The sequence below is a fragment of the Herpailurus yagouaroundi genome, unplaced genomic scaffold (genome assembly GCF_014898765.1).
Source record: "Herpailurus yagouaroundi ecotype Mexico unplaced genomic scaffold, PumYag 200, whole genome shotgun sequence".
In the NCBI taxonomy this organism is placed as follows: Eukaryota; Metazoa; Chordata; class Mammalia; order Carnivora; family Felidae; genus Herpailurus; species Herpailurus yagouaroundi.
In genome coordinates this window covers 2806366-2824384 of record NW_024412431.1, presented here as the reverse complement: position 1 = coordinate 2824384, position 18019 = coordinate 2806366, and the positions used below count along the sequence as shown (strand labels likewise).

At 55.3% G+C, this 18019-nt stretch overlaps 1 protein-coding gene across 4 annotated transcripts in view; it reads right to left on the bottom strand.

Moving 5' to 3' along the window:
* The window catches only part of PDE4A (phosphodiesterase 4A), a 43328-nt gene that overhangs the window by 16466 nt on the left and 8843 nt on the right, over positions 1-18019 (bottom strand). Inside the window, exon 1 of one of the 4 annotated variants that reach the window (XM_040449863.1) lies at positions 17541-17970. The exons of 1 other annotated variant lie outside the window; for it this stretch is intronic. In XM_040449863.1, the coding sequence (XP_040305797.1) occupies positions 17541-17860 (320 nt within the window). In that variant the 5' untranslated portion in view covers positions 17861-17970. Of the gene's footprint in view, positions 1-4457; positions 4801-5938; positions 6256-17540; positions 17971-18019 lie in introns of those variants that run through there. 2 more of the 4 variants (XM_040449865.1, XM_040449866.1) reach the window with 2 other exon arrangements.

Sequence of the window (18019 nt, the reverse complement as noted above, 5' to 3'; positions counted from 1 at the left end):
AAGAAAGAAAGAAAGAAAGAAAGAAAGAAAGAAAGAAAGAAAGAAAGAAAAAGAAAGTCTGAAATCCCCTAGAGTAGCACAGTGAAACCAGCATCTATGGATCTATTAACCTTTTTCTCTGGGCCAGTCCTGGGGTAGGAGTACGGGGAGGGACTTCGTTGACTCCATTTTACAGATGAAGAAACTAAGGTCAGAGAGGAGAATAATTAGCTCTAGGTCACGTAGCGAGAGCGTGGTGGGGCCAGAATTCAGTCCCAAGTCTCGTGACTCCTCAGACGGAAACGTGAGCTGCCGCCCCCTGCCTACTCGGCCCCCATTCGAGCACATTCCTACCATCACAGCAAATGTTCGCAGGGGCCAGGCAGCTGACACCCAGAGCAGAGTGGTGCTGGGGGACCCCCAACAACCAGGTATTCCGATTTTAGGAGAGAAATCAGACATTTTTAACAGTCACAAATTCAAACTTCTTTTAAAAACAAACTTCGGAGGGGCGCCTGGGTGGCGCAGTCGGTTAAGCGTCCGACTTCAGCCAGGTCACGATCTCGCGGTCCGTGAGTTCGAGCCCCGCGTCAGGCTCTGGGCTGATGGCTCAGAGCCTGGAGCCTGTTTCCAATTCTGTGTCTCCCTCTCTCTCTGCCCCTCCCCTGTTCATGCTCTGTCTCTCTCTGTCCCAAAAATAAATAAACGTTGAAAAAAAAATTTTTTTTAAATAAATAAATTTAAAAAAACACACTTTGGGGGGCGCCTGGGTGGCTCAGTCGGTTAAGCGTCCGACTTCGGCTCAGGTCATGAGCTCACAGTCCGTGAGTTCGAGCCCTGTGTCGGGCTCTGGGCTGATGGCTCAGAGCCTGGAGCCTGTTTCCGATTCTGTGTCTCCCTCTCTCTCTGACCCTCCCCTGTTCATGCTCTGTCTCTCTCTGTCTCAAAAATAAATAAACGTTAAAAAAAAAAATTTAAAAAAAATAAATTAAAAAAAAATAAAAACAAACTTCGGGGCACCTGCGTGGCCCAGTCGGTTGGGCATCCAGCCTCAGCTCAGGTCATGATCTCATGGTTCGTGGGTTAGAGTCCCACGTCGGGATTCTCGCTCTCTCTCTCCTTCCTTCCCTCTCTCCCCCTCCTCCCCTATTCGTATGCTCTCTCTCTCTCTCTCTGTCAAAATAACTAAAACTTAAAAAGAGTAAAATCGTGAAAAAACAAGGGTAAAATAACCAGTGTTGGTGAGGATGTGGAGAAACGGCAATACTTGTATTGCAGGTGGGAACGTGAAATGGTGCAGTTACTATAGAAGACGGTCCTTAAAAACTTAAGTATAGAATTACCGTGTGATCCAGGAATTCTACTTCTGGGTACACACGCAGAATTGAAATACTAAACACTAAGAATCAAAAGCAGGACTCAAGCAGATATTTGTACGCCAGTGTTCAGAGCAGCGTCATTCAAAAGAGCCAAGAGCTGGAAACAACTCCAGCGTCCTTTCCTTACCTTACTAGGTATAGAGCGGCGGTTTGGGAAGGTGGTGACGTTCTGGAGATGGGTGGTGGTGACAGTTGCACGACAATGTCAGTATACTTAATGACACTGAAATGCACACTCAAGAAATGGTCAAGTGGATAAGTTTATGTTATGTAGATTTTACTACAATAAAAGACACTCATACGATGTAGACAAAAGGAGTGAATTTGGGGCGCCTGGGTGGCTCAGTCGGTTGAGCAACCGACTTCGGCTCAGGTCACGATCTCACGGTTCATGGTGGGTCCGGGCCCGGCATTGGGCTCTGCACTGACAGCTTAGAGCCTGGAGCCTGCTTCAGATTCTCTCTCTCTCTCTCTCTCTCTCTCTCTCTCTCTGCCCCTCCCCCACTTGTGCTCTCTCCCTCTCACAAACGTTTATTAAAAAATTTTAAAAAAAGGTGAATTTTACTATATGTTCATTTTTAAAAAGTAAATTAAAAAAAAAAAAACCTTAAGATGGAAAATTCTTAGACCATGAACTTGGGCCTTTGATGGTAATGCTCACTTACTGAGCACCTGCTGTGTACCAGGTACTAGGTTAGATCCTTTTAGGTATATAGCAATATTAACAAGATGCTTCCTGAATATTGGCCGTGTGCCTGGCATTGTCAGAGTGCTTTATACACCCGAACACAGTTGTGTCCCCCACCACCTCTGTGAGTTGTGTTCACATCCCAGCGCAACAGGGGAGAGTGGGGCACAGAGGGTGGTAAGGGGTTGGTGGCCTCGCTGCCTGAGAACCACGTCCTGTCTCCCCGGGCACAGCCTGGATTTTTTGGCTCTACTGAGTCCCACGGGGGAGGAGACAGGAACATACTTACGTACTGAGGACCCTACCCTGGCCCCAGACACTGAAGACAGTTTAGGGAAGGTGAGACCCAAGTCCCAGAGTGGGCCCGACCGGCATCAGATACTGTAGCCCCAGGGGCTCCGCTCACGTAAGCAGGAGCCCAGAGGCCACGATGGGAAGAGCCTCCCTGGGGCCCTGCTGTTTGTGCTTCCAGGAGCTGATGTCCCCCGGGCTTCGGAAGGGCAGAGGGGAGGGCATCGGGCCTGTTGAACTGCAGGCTGAGGGTGGGTGTATGTGGGCGTGGGGTCTCACCTACCCTCCAGGATGGCACGCCGGTGCTATGTGGAGTCACCCTTCCCTTGTCTGACACTGCTCAGGGTGGCCCAAAGTCAGGCTGGAGGCTGCTCCAATCATGTCCCGGCAGGACCCTAGGCCATTAAGCGGAGTCGAGGGTAGCCAACAGGCCTTGACATCACAGCCACATGCCCAGACACTCCATCATAAGGGAGATAACCTGCCTTTCTGACCACTTGGTGGCCTTCTCCGGTTGGACTTGCCACTTGCCTCCACCCCTCCGGGGCCCCGAGGCCTGCATCACATTGGGCCTCCGGAGGACTGTGCAGCCCAGGGGCAGACCAAGGCTTCAGAGAGTTTCCGCTGCAGGGGCCAATGGGCAACAACAAGCTGGGAGGGGGATGGCAGGGAATGGAGACCGGTCCCAGTTGGTAAAAATCATAACAACAACAAAAGCAGCCAACTGCCATTAAGTGCCATGTGCTAGGCGCTGTGCTCTGCCTGGACGTGTACCGATGCTCCATTTCCAAGAGAAGTAAACTGAGGTGCAGACGGGAAAGAACCACTTGACTAGTACTAGAAGGACTTAAACCTGAGCCGCCAGGCTACAAACCCGGACGCTCAATCAGCCCGTGTCCGTCGATCTCCCCGGGCAGGCCTGGCGCCTCCCCGGGCTCCCTGCCCCACTGCACCTGACTCCCTCGTAGGAGGCGCCAGGCAGCCTTTATGGAAAGGCCTGGCATTTGCTTTGTGAAGGTCATACGGAGGTTGAGGGCAGGCGCGTGGTGCCAGGTGACATGGCCGTTTGTAGGGCCGGGTGTGCACAGAGGGTCTGTGCATGTGTGGGTCAGGGTGTATGTGTGCTCAGGGCACCTGTGTGTGTATAGATCTCTGCGTGGATTTGTACGTCCGGGTGTGTCCGTGGGGTCCGAGTGTCCACGGTGCCTGCCCAGATCTGTGTGTGTGTCTAGGAGTTTGTGTGACCTTGTAAGAGTGTACCTGTGTGCCACACATGTGCCACGACTGTCCCTGCCTCCTGAGTGTGTGCTCCCGCGTGTGGCTGTGTGCAGGTGGGAACCAGGCCTGCGTGTGTGCTGCGGGGAGAGTGCGTTCCTGTAACGCGAGACTGACTGTGCGAAGCCAGGGTTTCTGTGGCCCCCATGGGTCAACTGTGAGATTCTCTTTGTGTCCCCACCGCCTCAGAGACCCACGCCTTGCACAGTAAACACAGACCCCCGATTACCCTGTGTGTGGGTGGGTGGGTGCGTCTGTGTTTGTGTCTTCTGAAGATTTGGTAGAGGGGAGCGAGAACGAGGCGGGCGTACCCTGAGAATTTTCTCTGCTCCAGCACTGTCCAGTTGATTCTAAATAACCCCCAGGAGTTCCAGCAGGAGCTGCCCCCCTCCCCCACCCCAGCTTGGTTTTCAGCCTGGCAGCCCCAGCAAGGAGGGGGTGGGTAAGACTGGAGGCACTGAGCAGAGCAGGGCCAGAGGGACCTGGCTCCAGGCCGGTGGCCTGGGAGTGGAGCCCAGGTGACGCTGGACACCCATAGTTGGTACCAGCATGAGTGCCAGAGACCCAGGTTTAGGGGCACAAAGAGGGTGAAGGGATCCCATCTCAAATAGGAAGGGGGCAGGACCTAGCACTCCTTTTGAGGGCTATCACCTGCAGGAAGCCGACAGCAGCACTAAGAATTTGGGGGCTGGAGAAGGGGGTGGGGCTGCAGGCAGACCCTGGAAGCCACTTTGGGGACTCCCCAAGGCCCACTGGGCACCCTCTACCCGGGCCCCCGCGCCCCCCCGCCCCCCCCAGCCAGAGCCCTCAGTGGCAAAGGAGGGAATTGGCCTCAGGCCACCCACCTGACAGGTCTGCCTGGAGGGTGCCAACAGGTGTCCTCGTCGCTGAAGGAGAAGTGGGCCAGGGACTCAGGGCCCGCGGGGGGCAGTGTCAGGTCAGGGGGCCGGGGCCTTGCCCGAGGCGCTGTACCCGAGCGCATGGGTGCCAAACGCTGTCGAGGCGAGCATGAGGACAGCGGCACGGTGGTGTGGCGTTCACTGTTCACAGGCCCGAGGTGTCTGTGGCCACCAGCGGCACCGCCTCCACACCCGCCCTCCCGGTGACCCCCCCAGGGACGGGCCCCGGGCGATCGGGTGTCTCCGGGTCCCCAGCGCCTGGGAGGGCTCCGCTCCTGCCTTCTCCTGTGGAACTCTGTGCACACTTCCCACTTGCCCCCCTCCCCCCGGGCCTGCGGTGGAGGGGGGGCAGGCTCCGGATTCCTGGGCTCGGGCCCCGGCCCCCCCCCCCCAACCCCCGCCACGCCTTGTCCCTGGCCCCGCCTCCCTCCCGAATGACGTCGAGCTGGGCCCGCTGGAGCCCTCTGAACGCAGCGCGCCCCAGGGGGAAAGAGACTCGCCCGCGCCGGCGGCGGAGTGCGGGGTCCGGTGACAAAAACCCAGGGGAGGGATGACGGATGCGGGGAGGGGGGAGGAACAGAAACAGGAAAGACAGAAGTGGAGACAGGGACACAGAGAGAAACCCGGGGAGAGGCACTGATTTCTTCCCCCCAACACACACACCCTCCGCGGCTCCACGCTGGGCTCCCGACCCCTCCTCCTCTCCTCTCCCCTCGCCAATCTCTTCCCTGGGTCCAGACGCTGAGCCTGTCCGGGCGGTGTCCTCTCCCACTAGGTCTCGGACCTCAGGTCCCAAACAAGTGCATGCGGAGAGTAGGGAGGCAAGGGGGTAACCAGGAGGACCCTCTCCTGGCTCTGGAACAGCCCCCAGAGCCAGCCCGTGCCCACCTCTGGGCTGTCAACCTCGGTTTCCAAGCTAAACGGACACTGGGAAGCCAGACCGGATGTGTCTCCGGGCTCCCCGCCCGCCAGCTTCTAGCCCCCCGCATCCCACCCCGAGTCTGGCCAGGAAGAGAAAGTGCATTTGCCCTCTGTGCCCGGTGCACCCGGTAACATCGCCGAGCCTCCTGGCAAGGCAACCCCCAGATGGCAGCGCTGGCCCCATTTCACAGGCCTTTACACTGAGGCTTAGCAGAATCGAACACGTGTCCCCAGATCGCGGTTGGATGGCAGGTTGGCCTCACTCGTCCAAAGCCTGACTGCAGACTGAGGTCCGCCAAGGTAGTGGGAGGAACTTCACGTTTATTGAGAACTGCATGCCCTATCAGATGTCTCCACGGCAACCCTGGAGGGCAGGGATGATTTTTATCGCTGTCCTGGGACGGACGAGGGGAAGTTAGACTGCGGAGAGCCCGCTAGGAACCCCAGACCTGGCCTGCCGGGTGGCCAAGGGAGATTCGAACCCACCGCCGCTGGCGCGCACTTACCCAGCCCACGCCTGGCGGCCAAAATCCTGATGGCTGCGGAGAAGCCGAAGACGCCGGCGGAAAGTTGGGGACGGGTTGGCAAAGAAGACGGGCGACGAGGGCGGCGAACGCGGGCGGCGGGGTGCGCGCGGGGCCGGGGGCTCAGGCAGGAACGCCTCGTCCTCGGCCGCCGCCACCGCCGGGAAGGCCGCCAGCTGCAGCTCGGGGATGCGGCCCAGGCCTTGCGGCCGCGCCATAACCACAGGGGGCGCGGGGCAGCCCCGCCTCAGCGGGCGCTGGGGAGCAGCGCCGCCCGCCTGCCCCGGGCAGCCCACGCAGGCCGGCGGCCCAGCCCTGGGGCCCACGGGCCCCACCCCGCCTGGCCGCCTCGGCCCTTCCGGCTTCGCTCTGGGGCCGCCCCTGGGGCGGGGCGGGCCTGGGGCGCCCACACGGCTGCCGAGGGACACCCCTCAGACCGCAGGGCCCTCCCCGCAGTCCCCTTAAGGTGCTTACAGTCGCCGGAAGCGCCTCTACAAACATCGGGGGTGCCCCCCCCCCCGCAAATCCCTGGAGTGTTCTCACAAACCGCTGTGGCCCTCACTAACCTCAGGGGCATCCCCAAGGTCTTTCAGATGTCCCCAAAATTCCAGAGAATGTCCCAACCATCCCTGAGTTGTCCTCACACAATCCAGAGGTACCCCCAAATCCCTGAGTTCCCCCCCAAAAGCCAGAGATGCGCTGAGAGGCCCCATACACCCTGGGACAATCCCATAGCTTCCCAAATGTCCCTTACTGATGTCCTCATTGTTACTGATATATCCCCACAAACTCCAGGGGCACCCTAAGAATCTCAGAACACACCCACAAATGAAACTCCTTCAGATCCCAGGACCATCACCAGGTTTCCTCAGAAGTCTCCAAAATCTCTTAGAGCACCCCCACCATCCCTGAGTCATGCAGAGGCCCCCAGAGTACCCCTAGAATTTCCCACAGCCACCGAGCATTCCCACAGTCTGCATGAGGGCCCCCCAAATTCTGGGGTCCCTCACAGACCCTAAGATGGCTTCCACAGTCTCTCGGATGTCCCCCTCAATCCCTGAGTGGCTCGGCAGCATCCCGGAGATGCCCCCACAAGTTCAGAGACACCAAAATAACCTCAGGGGTGTCTTCAGACTCAAAGAGTGCTCCCATATAACCATGTAGCTGCCATCAAAATCCATAGACCCCAGGGCCACAACCAGATCCCTCCATAGTTCCTAAGACAGTCCTATATCCCTAGGCTATCTCCCCAAACCAAGATAAACCCACAATCCTTGGGGACACCTCCAGAATGCCCCCCACAGCTTCTGAGACACAGAAGCTGAGTGAGTTTACAAGCCCCTAGAGGCTCCTAAGATCTGCCCCGCCCCCCCCCCCGTCCTCCCACCCCTTCGGATCTCTGAGGCCCCTTAGAACTGGGGCCCTCCACAGCTCACGAGGTGCCCCAAGAAGCCGAACCTCCCCTCGGCAGAGCAGCACAAACAGATAGGAACTTTCTGGAGTCCCTTCGGTGGCTCTGCCTGCCCAACCACTGTGACTCTGTTGGGCACATGTTCGCCCCTTTCACAAATGAGGAAATGGAGACTGAAGTGAAGATTCTTGAACAAAGTTAGCCAGCTGGTTATAATTCCAGAGACTCCCCCAACCTGTCTGCGGCCCTTTGGGGTTAGGGAAGTGGGAAAGAAAAACAGAACGAATCTCTATTTTAGGGCCATACCTCTATGAATACCTTTCTCTCTCTACCTTTTGGCTCTGTTGTCATGGGCCCCAGAACTGGCTGACCTAGGCTTGAGTCTGGCCTCTGGCACTTAGTCATTTGACTTTGGGCCAGCCACTTCATTTCACTGAGCCTCAGTTTTCCCAACTGTAAATTGGCATAATAATACTATGCATCTCATGGATGGACAATTAAAAAAAAAAAAAAGCCTCAGAAAAGTGTTTGGACATAGTAAACACACTCACTGAATGTCAGCTATGATTATCTGACAAAACATTTACAGAGAGCTTATAATGCACAAGCCACCGTACTAGCAAGATGATACAGGGGTGCCTGGGTGGCTCAGTTGGTTGAGCGCCCGACTTTGGCTCAGGTCATGATCTCTTGATTTGTGGGTTCGAGCCCCGTGTTGGGCTCTGTGCTGACAGCTCAGAGCCTGGAGCCTGCTTCGGATTCTGTGTCTCCCTCTCTCTCCGCCCCTCCCCCGTTCACGCTCTGCCTCTCACATTCGCAAAATAATAAGCGTTTAAAAAAAATAAATTCTTATTAAAAAAAAAGAGGATATGGGGGCGCCTGGGTGGCTCAGTCGGTTGAGCATCCGGCTTTGCCTCTGGTCACGATCTCGCAGTTCGTGAGTTCGAGCCCCGCCTTGGGTTGTGCTGACAGCTCGGAGCCTGGATCCAGCTTCGGAGTCTGTGTCTCCTCCTCTCTCTGCCCCTCCCCCGCTCACATTCTGTCTCTCTCCAAAATAAATAAACATTAAAAGATTAAAAAAAAAAAAAAAAGAGGATACAGATGATGATGATGATGATGATGACGACGATAGCAGCTAATCTTCAGAATGCCTCCTGGGCATTTAGTACCTCTAGCTATGATCTTATTTAATCCTCATTAAATACCTGCGAAGTGATATATTGTTGTCCCTATTTTACAGATGGGAAAACTGAGTCTTGGCGAGAAACAACCTGCTCGAGGTCACACAACCAATGAGCGTCTGAGCCAGGCTCGAGACCAGTGTTTGCCACCCTTTATTTCATTATTGCCCCCTGCCCCCAAGGAATAGCCTAGACAGTCCCAACTCCTAAACTGCCTTCTCTATGAAATATTAAAGCCACCGATACACAGGCATAACTCAAGAGATATTGTGGGTTCGGTTCCAGACCATTGCAATAAAGTGAACATCACAATAAAGCAAGCCAAATGAATTGTGTGGTTTCCCAGTGCGTGTAAAAGTTATGTTTATACTACACTGTAGTCTACTAGGTGTGCGTTACGTCTACAAAAAAATGTACGTACCCTAATTGAAAAATACTTTGTTGCTAAAAAACGCTAACCATCATCCCAGCTTTCAGCGAGTACATCCTTTTGCTGGTGCAGGGTCTTGCCTTGATGTTGATGGCTGCTGACAGATCAGGATGGTTGTGGTAATTTCTTAAAATAAGGAAACAATGAAGTTGCCACATTGATCGAGTCTTCTTTTTAGGAGTCAGTTCTCTGGATCACGTGATGCTGCGCTTTACCCACTGTAGAATGACTTTCTTTCTTTTTTTTTTTTTTTAACTTTATTTATTTATTTTGAGAGAGAGAGGGGCTAAAAGGGGCAGAGAGGGAGAGAGAGAATCCCAAACAGGCTCTGCAGTGTCAGCATGGAGCCCGATGCAGGGCTCGAACTCACGAAACGTTAAGATCATGACCTGAGCCAACATCAAGACCTGGTCACTTAACTGACTGAGCCACCCAGGAGCCCCTAGAACTTTTTTCAAAATGGAAGTCAATCCTCTCAAACCCTGCTGCTGTTTTATCAACAAACTTTACATAGTATTCTAAAACCTGGTCATTGCAACAACCTTCACAGCATCTTCCCTAGGAGTAGATGCCATCTCAAGAAACCACATTCTTTGCTCATCCAATAAGAAGCGACTCCTCTTCCGTTCAAGTTGGATCATGAGATTGCAGTGAGGCAATCCTATCCTCAGGCTCCATTTCTGATTCCCACCACACCTGCAGTGACTTCCTCCACTGAAGTCTTTTCTTCTTAAAAAAAATTTTTTTTTAATATTTATTTATTCTTGAGAGACAGAGACAAAGCACGAGCAGGGGCAGGGCAGAGAAAGACACAGAATCTGAAGCAGGCTCCAGGCTCCGAGCCATCAGCACAGAGCCTGACGCGGGGCTCAAACCCATGGACCGCGAGATCATGACCTGAGCCGAAGTCAGATGCTTAACCGACTGAGCCACCCAGGCGTCCCCCCACTGAAGTCTTGAACCCCTCACAGTCATCCACAAGGGTTGGAATCAGCTTCTTTCAGGCTCCTGCACCTGATATTCTGACCTCTTCCCATGAACCAGAATGTTCATAGTGGCATCTAGAATGGCCAAGCCTTTCCAGAAGGCTTTCAATTTATTTTGCCCAGATCTATCAGAGGAGTCATTTTCTGTGGCATCCATAGCTCTACAAAATGGATTTCTTAAATAGGAAGACTTGAAAGTCAAAATTACTCCTCAATCTGTGGGCTGCAGAATGGATGTTGCCTCAGCCGGCATGAAAACAACATTGATCTCATTGTACGTCTCCATCAGAGTTCATGGCTGGCCAGGTGCATGGTCAATGAGCAGTAATATTTTGAAAGGAAACTTTTTTTTTTTTTTTTTTTTTTTGAGCAGTAGGTCTCAACAGTGGGTTTAAATTATTCAGTAAAACCACGTTGTAAATAGATGTGCTGCCATCTGGGCTTTGTTGTTCCATTTACAGAGCACAGACAGAGAATCATTGGAATCATTCTTAAGGGCCCTAGGATTTTCAGAATGGTAAATGAGCACTGGTTTTCACTTAAAGTCACCAGCTCCATTTGCCTTTAACAAGAGAGCCCTTTGAAACTTTGAAGCCAGGCATTGACTTCTCCTCTCTAGCTATGAAAGTCCTACATGGCATCTTCCGATAGAAGGCTGCTTTGTCGACACTGAAAATGTGTTGTGGGGGCGCCCGGATGGCTCAGTCGGTTAAGCATTTGACTTCAGCTCAGGTCATGATCTGCCCGATCAGAGTTCGAGCCCCGTGTCAGGCTCTGTGCTGACAGCTCAGAGCCTGGAGCCTGTCTCTCTCTCTCTCTCTCTCTCTCTCTCTCTCTCTCTCTCTCTCTGTCTGCCCCTCCCTGGCGTGTGCTGTCTGTCTCTCTCTCAAAAACCAATAAATATTTTAAAAAATATATTGAAAAAAAAAAAAGAGAAAATGTGTTCTTTAGTGTAGCCACCATTGATCAGCTTAGCTAGATCTTTCTGGATGGCTTTCTGCAGCTTCTACATCGGCCCTTGCGGCCTCACCTCCGTCTTTGATGTTCTAGAGACAGCTTATGTCGTTAAACTTCATGAACCAACCTCTGCTAGCTTCAAACTCGCCTTCTGCCGCTTTGTCACCTCTTTCAGCCTCCACAGAACGGAAGAGAGTGAGGGCCTTGCTCTGGATGAGGCTTTGGCTTAAGGGGAATGTTGTGGCTAGTTTGATCTTCTGTCTTGACCCCGAAAACTTGCTCCCAAGTCAGCAATAATGTTGTTTTTCTTTCTTATCAATCCTGTGCTCGCTGGAGTGGCACCTTTAACTTCCTCCAAGAACTTGTCGTTTGCATTCACAATGAGGCTCGCTGTCTGGTACAAGGGGCCTAGCTTTCAGCCTACGTCAGCTTGCAACACTCCTTCCTCACGAAGCTTCATCAGTTCTGGCTTTTGATTTGAAGTGAGAGATAGGTGTGACTGTTTCACTTGAAAACTGAAAGGCCATCAGGGTGACTAATTTTGACCTAATTTCAAAATTGCTATGTCTTAGGGAATAGGGAGGCCCAAGGAAAGGGAGACACTGGGCAACAGTTGGTCGGGGGAGCAGTCAGATCCCACACTGACTTTCATCGAGGAAGTCTGCGGTCTCTTATGGGTGCGGTTCGTGGCGCCCCCAAGTGGTTACTCTAGTAACAGCAGATGGATCACAGAGGACCAGAATAAATCTAATAATAATGATGAAAAAGTTTGGAAACATTGCAAGAACTACCGAAATGGGACACACAGAAACGAGATACTGCATGCAAAAAATGCAGCATCTCTGGGGAGCTTGGGTGGCTCAGTCGGTTGAGTGTTTGACTCTTGATTTCAGCTCAGGTCATGATCTCGCAGTTCCTGAGTTCGAGTCCCACATCAGGCTCTGCACTATCAGTGCACTGATAGTGCAGAGCCTGCTTGGGATTCTCTCCCTCTCTCTCTGCCCCCTCCTCCAACCTCTCTCTCTCTTTCTCTCAAAATGAATAACCTGGGGTACCTGGGTGGATCAGTCAGGTAAGCATCTGACTTTGGCTCAGGTCAGTTCATGAGTTCGAGTTCGAGTTCATGAGTTCACGTCAGTTCATGAGTTCGAGCCCTGCATGGGATTCTCACTCTCACTCCCTCTCTCTCTCCACCCCTCTCCCACTTGCATGCATGTTCTCTCTCTCTCTCTCTCAAAATAAATAAACTTCAATAAATAAACTTTAAAAAGTGCAGTTATAGGGGAGCCTGGGTGGCTCAGTCGGTTAAGCGTCCGACTTCGGCTCGGGTCATGATCTCACAGTCCGTGGGTTCGAGCCCCGCATCGGGCTCTGTGCTGACAGCTCAGACCCTGGAGCCTGCTTCGGATTCTGTGTCTCCCCTCTCTCTGCCCCTTCCCTGCTCATGCTCTGTCTCTCTCTCTGTCTCAAAATAAATAAAAAAACATTAAAAAAATAACAAAAAGTGCGGTAACAAAGCAAGGTATGCCTGTACTGTGTATCTGTTTATGTCCTATGCGTATATTTGGGCTTTGTACATAAATGTAAGATTTATGTATACCCACCCAAGAACCGACTTTCACCCCCTTGGAGGTAATATCACCTCGTTGGGAATGCAGGGTGTCCCAGTCTTGGCACTATTGACATTGGGCACCAGATAGTGCCCTGTAGCACCTCTCTCCAGTCATTAAACTAAAATGTCTCCAGCCATTTTCCACATGTCCCCTGGAGGCCAGAATTGCCCTCAGGTGAAAACTCCTGCTCTAAACCCACTAAGACCCTTGCTCTGGCCACTGAGACCTCTTGGTCCAGGCACAAACAGAAAGGAAGAGCATTCTTAGGCACCTGCCCTCAGGTTTTCCTGCACTGTTTTGCTGATTCCTCAGGCCACACTTTGGAAATAGCGTTCTGAACAGGCCCATTTCAGAGATGGGGAGCCTGAAGCACGGGAAGGGGAAGTGACTCGGCCAGGGTCACCCGGACCCTGTTGTCTGACTCCAGAGACTGGGATTTTAGTCACTAGGCTACACAGGCCCTTCACGGTTCAGTCTGTTTCCAGCTCAGTGAGCTTTGTCCCTTCCTAGCAAGTCAGAGATAAACTGAACCCTAAAGCCAACCTTGACCATAGCCTGTGAAGCCCTACATGAGCTGCCCTGGCACCTCCTTGCCTCATTTCCTTCCACTCACCCTTTGCTCACCCCAGCCACACCTGCCTCTCTACTTTTCCTAGAACATAACAGACATGCTCCTACCCCAGGACCTTTGAACTGCCTGTTCCCTCTGCTTGTCACCTTCTTCCCTCAGGCTCACCGAGCCTCCTCTGCCACTCCATTTAGGTCTCTGCTCAAATGTGACCTCTTCAGCCAGGCCTTCCCTGACCCCAGGATCCCTCTTCTCTTCATGTCCCACGTGGCACCATCTGGAACTATCATAGGCCTTTATTTGTTATTTCTTCCTCACCCACTAGCCTGAGAACTCCAGGACAACAGGGACAGGGTCTATTTCATTCTTTGCTACTGCCTGAAGATGTGCAGTCAGTGTCTGTGGAATGGATGGCCACATGAGGACAATGAGGCTCGGACAGGTGAAATCCTGTCCTCGGGTCACACAGCAAGTCAAGGGCGAGCTCTTACTCAGGAGTGAAGACAGTGGGCTCAGTGCCCCCCAAAACTCTGTCCTCACCTGGTCAGTTTGCAGTTCCCCCAGGCCCAAAGCCCTACCTGCTACTCAGAGCCCGCAGTCATTCTGTGGCTGGTGAAAGAGGGGGTGCCCTTGCAGCCAGGGCCCAGGACTGTACTTAGAGGATGCCCCCCTTTTTCCCTGCAGATGTTGGGAGCCAGTTCTCAAAAGCCCAGCTCCTGGCTGCCCAGCCCCAACGGCGGCCATCTCGGCCTTACCACAGCCCTGGGGACCGGCAGATCTTATCCACAAAGGCTTAGTAAGGAAGAAACTGAGGCGCAGGGAGGCATGATCATGGGCCCCCGTCCCACAGCGAGTCAGTGGGCAGGGCTACAATCCGATTCTTAGCCACCAAGCTGGAGTCCAGGAGTCCTGGGTCTTTTAACCCCAAGTCTGCCCTTCCTCACTGTGTGACCTTGGCCAAGTCACTTCTCTCAGTTTCCTCGGCAGGAATAGAGCGCCAAAGACACCGGGAGTTAACACGCAGGTTGGAGGCCCCGGCCTGGGCCAGCCCGTAGGTGAGCCCGGAGAAGACTTCGCATCTTCAACTTCTCCGCCAAATTCCTCTGCATCCGCCAGGCGGCCGTCTCCACCGCGCTCGGCTGGATGGGGATTGCCGCCTGGTCCCGCCCGGGGAGGGCGAGGACCTCACCCGAAGCCTGCGGTCGGTCGGCCGGCCTGGCGCCCACTCTCTGGGGCGCTCGATAAGCATGATATAATAACCTGGGGCACCCGGTAGTGGCGGCGGCGGCGACTTTGTTCTGCGCGGGGACTGGAGTCCCACAGGCAGGTCCGGACTCGGAAAGCACACTCAGCCTGTGCCTTTCTCATCATCCAGCAGAGGGCGCACGGAGGGAGGGGCGCGAGGAGGGACCCGCTCCCAGGCCACCGCCAGGGATAAGGGAGAGCCAGAGATGAGGGCAGGGGAGGACCCAAGTGGAGACAGAGGCCACGGGCTAGAGGGTGACCCCAGTCCAGCTGCTTCAACCTCTCCCAGGGGCGCTGCAGCGCCCTCCCTCGGCGGGGAGAGTTTGGGGGTACAGAAGGGCACGGGGGTGGGGCTGGGGGGGGTCGGTTTGTTGGCCCCGCCCCCAATTCAGGCAAGTTTCCCCCCCTCCGCCCCCACCATCAACAGAGTCTTTCTCTTCCTCCAGCTCCATCTGCCTCTTGACAGATCGTGGTGGTGCCGTGACTCAGCCCCGCAGGGCGCCAGGAGCACGGGCTCATGCATCCCCAGGTCTGGAGGGGGGTTGTGGATGCCATCTCCGATGGGGGGCAGTGCCCTCTCCCTGAGGGTTCCTGTGACTCAAGTCCGGAGGGCTGTCTGGATCCCGTTTTTGGTGGCTGCATGAACTGCAACGTGGGTAGCACTGGAACGCCCTGTGCGCACTCAGGGAACCCCCTTTCTGGAGACACAGGCTGGCAGAAAGCCAATGCTAAGGAGCCAGGTTCCCACTGGCGGCCTCTTAGTTTCCCCTTTCTCCTTCCGCCCAGGGGTGGGGGGAGGACACTGGCACCAAGGCCACAACCACTGCAGGCTACACAGGCCCACAGAGAAACAGAAACCTGTACTTGAGGTTCCTGTTTTTCCTTCCCACCCTGAAGGGGCAAGGTCTACCCAGGCCCCACCTCCTCCCCTGCGTGCAGGTCCCTGAGCGACTATCTACGGAGCACTCACTGTGTGCGGTCCTTTACACACATCCCCATTCGCACAGAACTCTCAAACACCCCCCTCCCACAGAGCAGTGCCAAAGCCCTACTTAACAGACAGGGAAACTGAGGCTCAGAGAGGGCAAGACACTTGTTGTGCCAGGACCCCAGGCATCAGACAGATGGGTGTTGGGATCTGGGCTTTGCCATTTCCTGGTTGTGTGAGCCTGGGCAAGAAGGAGAAGGGACTTTGCCCCTCCGGGCCTCCGTGTGTCCAGCAGGAATACCTGATGAGGCACTGGAGAGGAAGAGATGTGTAGGAAAGTCCCCAGCATGGAGCCCAAGAGTGAGCCATTACAAGCTAGATGCCACTAAGGTAATGATGATTGTTACCACTCAGCTACTGTCCCCAGAGAGTCAGCAGCCCAGAGACTAGGGTAGGGGGAGTCTCTGGGGCCTTAAAAGGGAATAGGGCCCCCCCTGCACTGTGCTCCTTCATTCGTCTCTCAGGACAGTGACCTGAGCCAGTCTGGCACACAGCCCTTGGTCTTGGCATTTCCTGTTGATTCCAGTTTTGTTTTCTTTCAGCTTCTCTCTGGTTCCCTTTGGGAAATAGCAGGCTGTGTGTGCTGGGCCCATGACACTCGCTTCCTGCTGGGGGCAGGGGTGCTGGGTCTGGGTATGTCTCCAATGGGGATGGGGGGTGGTTTGGGAGGGGGGGGGGGCTGTAGGGCCTGCTGGAAGTCCCCAGAGAGAGCGAGAATTGCAGGGTCACAGCCCAGAGGGGCCTCCCTCGGGAACTCCGGCCATAAGAGGCCGGGATTTGACCGTCTTAATGACGTCCCAAGCAGAGGGGCACCCATGGGGGTCAGACAAAGCACACAGTCGAAGCCATCGGTCATACATGTCACCAAAGCACACAGTCAGACCCCGAGCACCACTAGAGCAGGCACAGTAACTGAGAACACCAGGTGGTAGAGGGAGCACACTCCGGAAGTCAGAGGACTCCTGGACACAGGGGACAGAGGCAGCTGAGAGCATGTCACTGTCTCAGTCAATGTCTCTGGGAGCACAGACAGTCCTGTTGACACAGTCACATTGTCCCGGAATGTACACATCACAGTGCCACCATCGCTGCATCCCCGGAGCGCATACACAATCACTGCCTCAAGAGCACACACGGTCATTGTCACAATCGCTGTCCCAGAAGCACACAGTCACACGATCCTGGTCCTGGGAGCTCACGCAGTCATACTGTCACAGTTACCGTGACTCTTAAGTACACAAGTCACACTGTCACAATCACTGTCCTGGAAGCACACCGTCACTGTGTCACCATCACTGTCTCAGAAGCACACACAGTTCCACTGCCATAATCACTGTCCCCAGAGCCCACATAATCCTATGTCACAGTCACAGGGCCCCAGAAGCCCAGGCAGAGCATGGAGCGAAGGCAGACCCAGCTAGTCATACCCCACCAGCTGGAGCCACCCCAGGTCAGTGAGGATACCATTGGAGTCAGCCCAACACCTCCCTCACTAACACTGTCCCCTCTGGGAGGCAGAGACTCCCTTACCCTGGGCCGGGATCGTGCACCCCCTGGGCACTCTTTCCTCCCTCCGGGCAGCTACTGAACCTAACACTCCTGTCCTGAGAGGAAGCTCCAACCCGGCACACAGACCCCCAACACAGTGCTCCCCCCAAAACCCCCTCTGGATTTCTGACCCCAGCTGCTTCAGGGCGAGTCCCCCGAATGTCCCCCGCACAGTCCTCCACTCCCCAGGATGGCCAGCGTCCCTCAGCCTGGAGGAAACACTGGGATCCTAGGAAGCGGCCCCTTACAGTGCCCTCGAGATCATCCACAAGCGTAGTGAATCTAGCTGCCAGTTCAGTGCCCCCAGGAAAGTCCCTTCAAGTACCCAGCTTAGCCATGTTCTGCACCGTCACCAACTAAGGGTGCAGACTCCAAAGCTGCAGCCCTGAACCGAGGCGTCGTTACTACCACATGCAGCATGGCGCCCCCCAAGTCGACCCCAGGATCAGCTTCAGTAGGAAGGGTATTCGGGTACAGGGCACCACCAGGGTCGGGTCCCGGACGCCCCCACAGTGGAACTCCCCCCCACCCCACACACACCCCCGCTAGTCACTCAGACTCCACCCGCAGCACAGCGCCCCCTGCGGTCGGCGGGGCGAGTGGCGTCTTCTCTGCGCGCCTATCCGCTCCACGCGCGTCCGCCGCCCGGAGTCTTACCGCTTGCAGCTGCCTCCGCTCGCGCCGCCGCTGCCGGTGCCGGTACCGTGGAAGGACGAGGGCCAGGACATGCGAGAAGTGCGCAGGCCGGGCCGGTCGCCGGTGTCCACGGCGTCGGCGCGCTCTATGGGCCGGTGTGGCGGCCGCTCGGGCTCTGCGCGCTCCGCGCTGTCAGAGTAGCCGCGCTGCTGGATACGGATAGGGGTCCGCGGCTGCCGCCACAGGTGCTGTGGGGGCGGCTTCAGGGTGGCCTGGCCCTCCCGGGGCCCGGGCAGAGACAGAGACAGGCTCCTCTCCGAAGGGGCGGCCGGGGGCTCCATGGCGCCGGCCCCTTCCTGTGCCCCGGGGGGCCCCGGCCTCTCCGAGCTTTACCCTGCTCAGCGGCGCGCTAGCCGACGCGCCCGGGGCCCCGCGGGTGCGCCCGGCCTCGCTGGGGCCATGGCGCCCCGGGGACAGACCCGGGGGCGCTACGGGCCGAT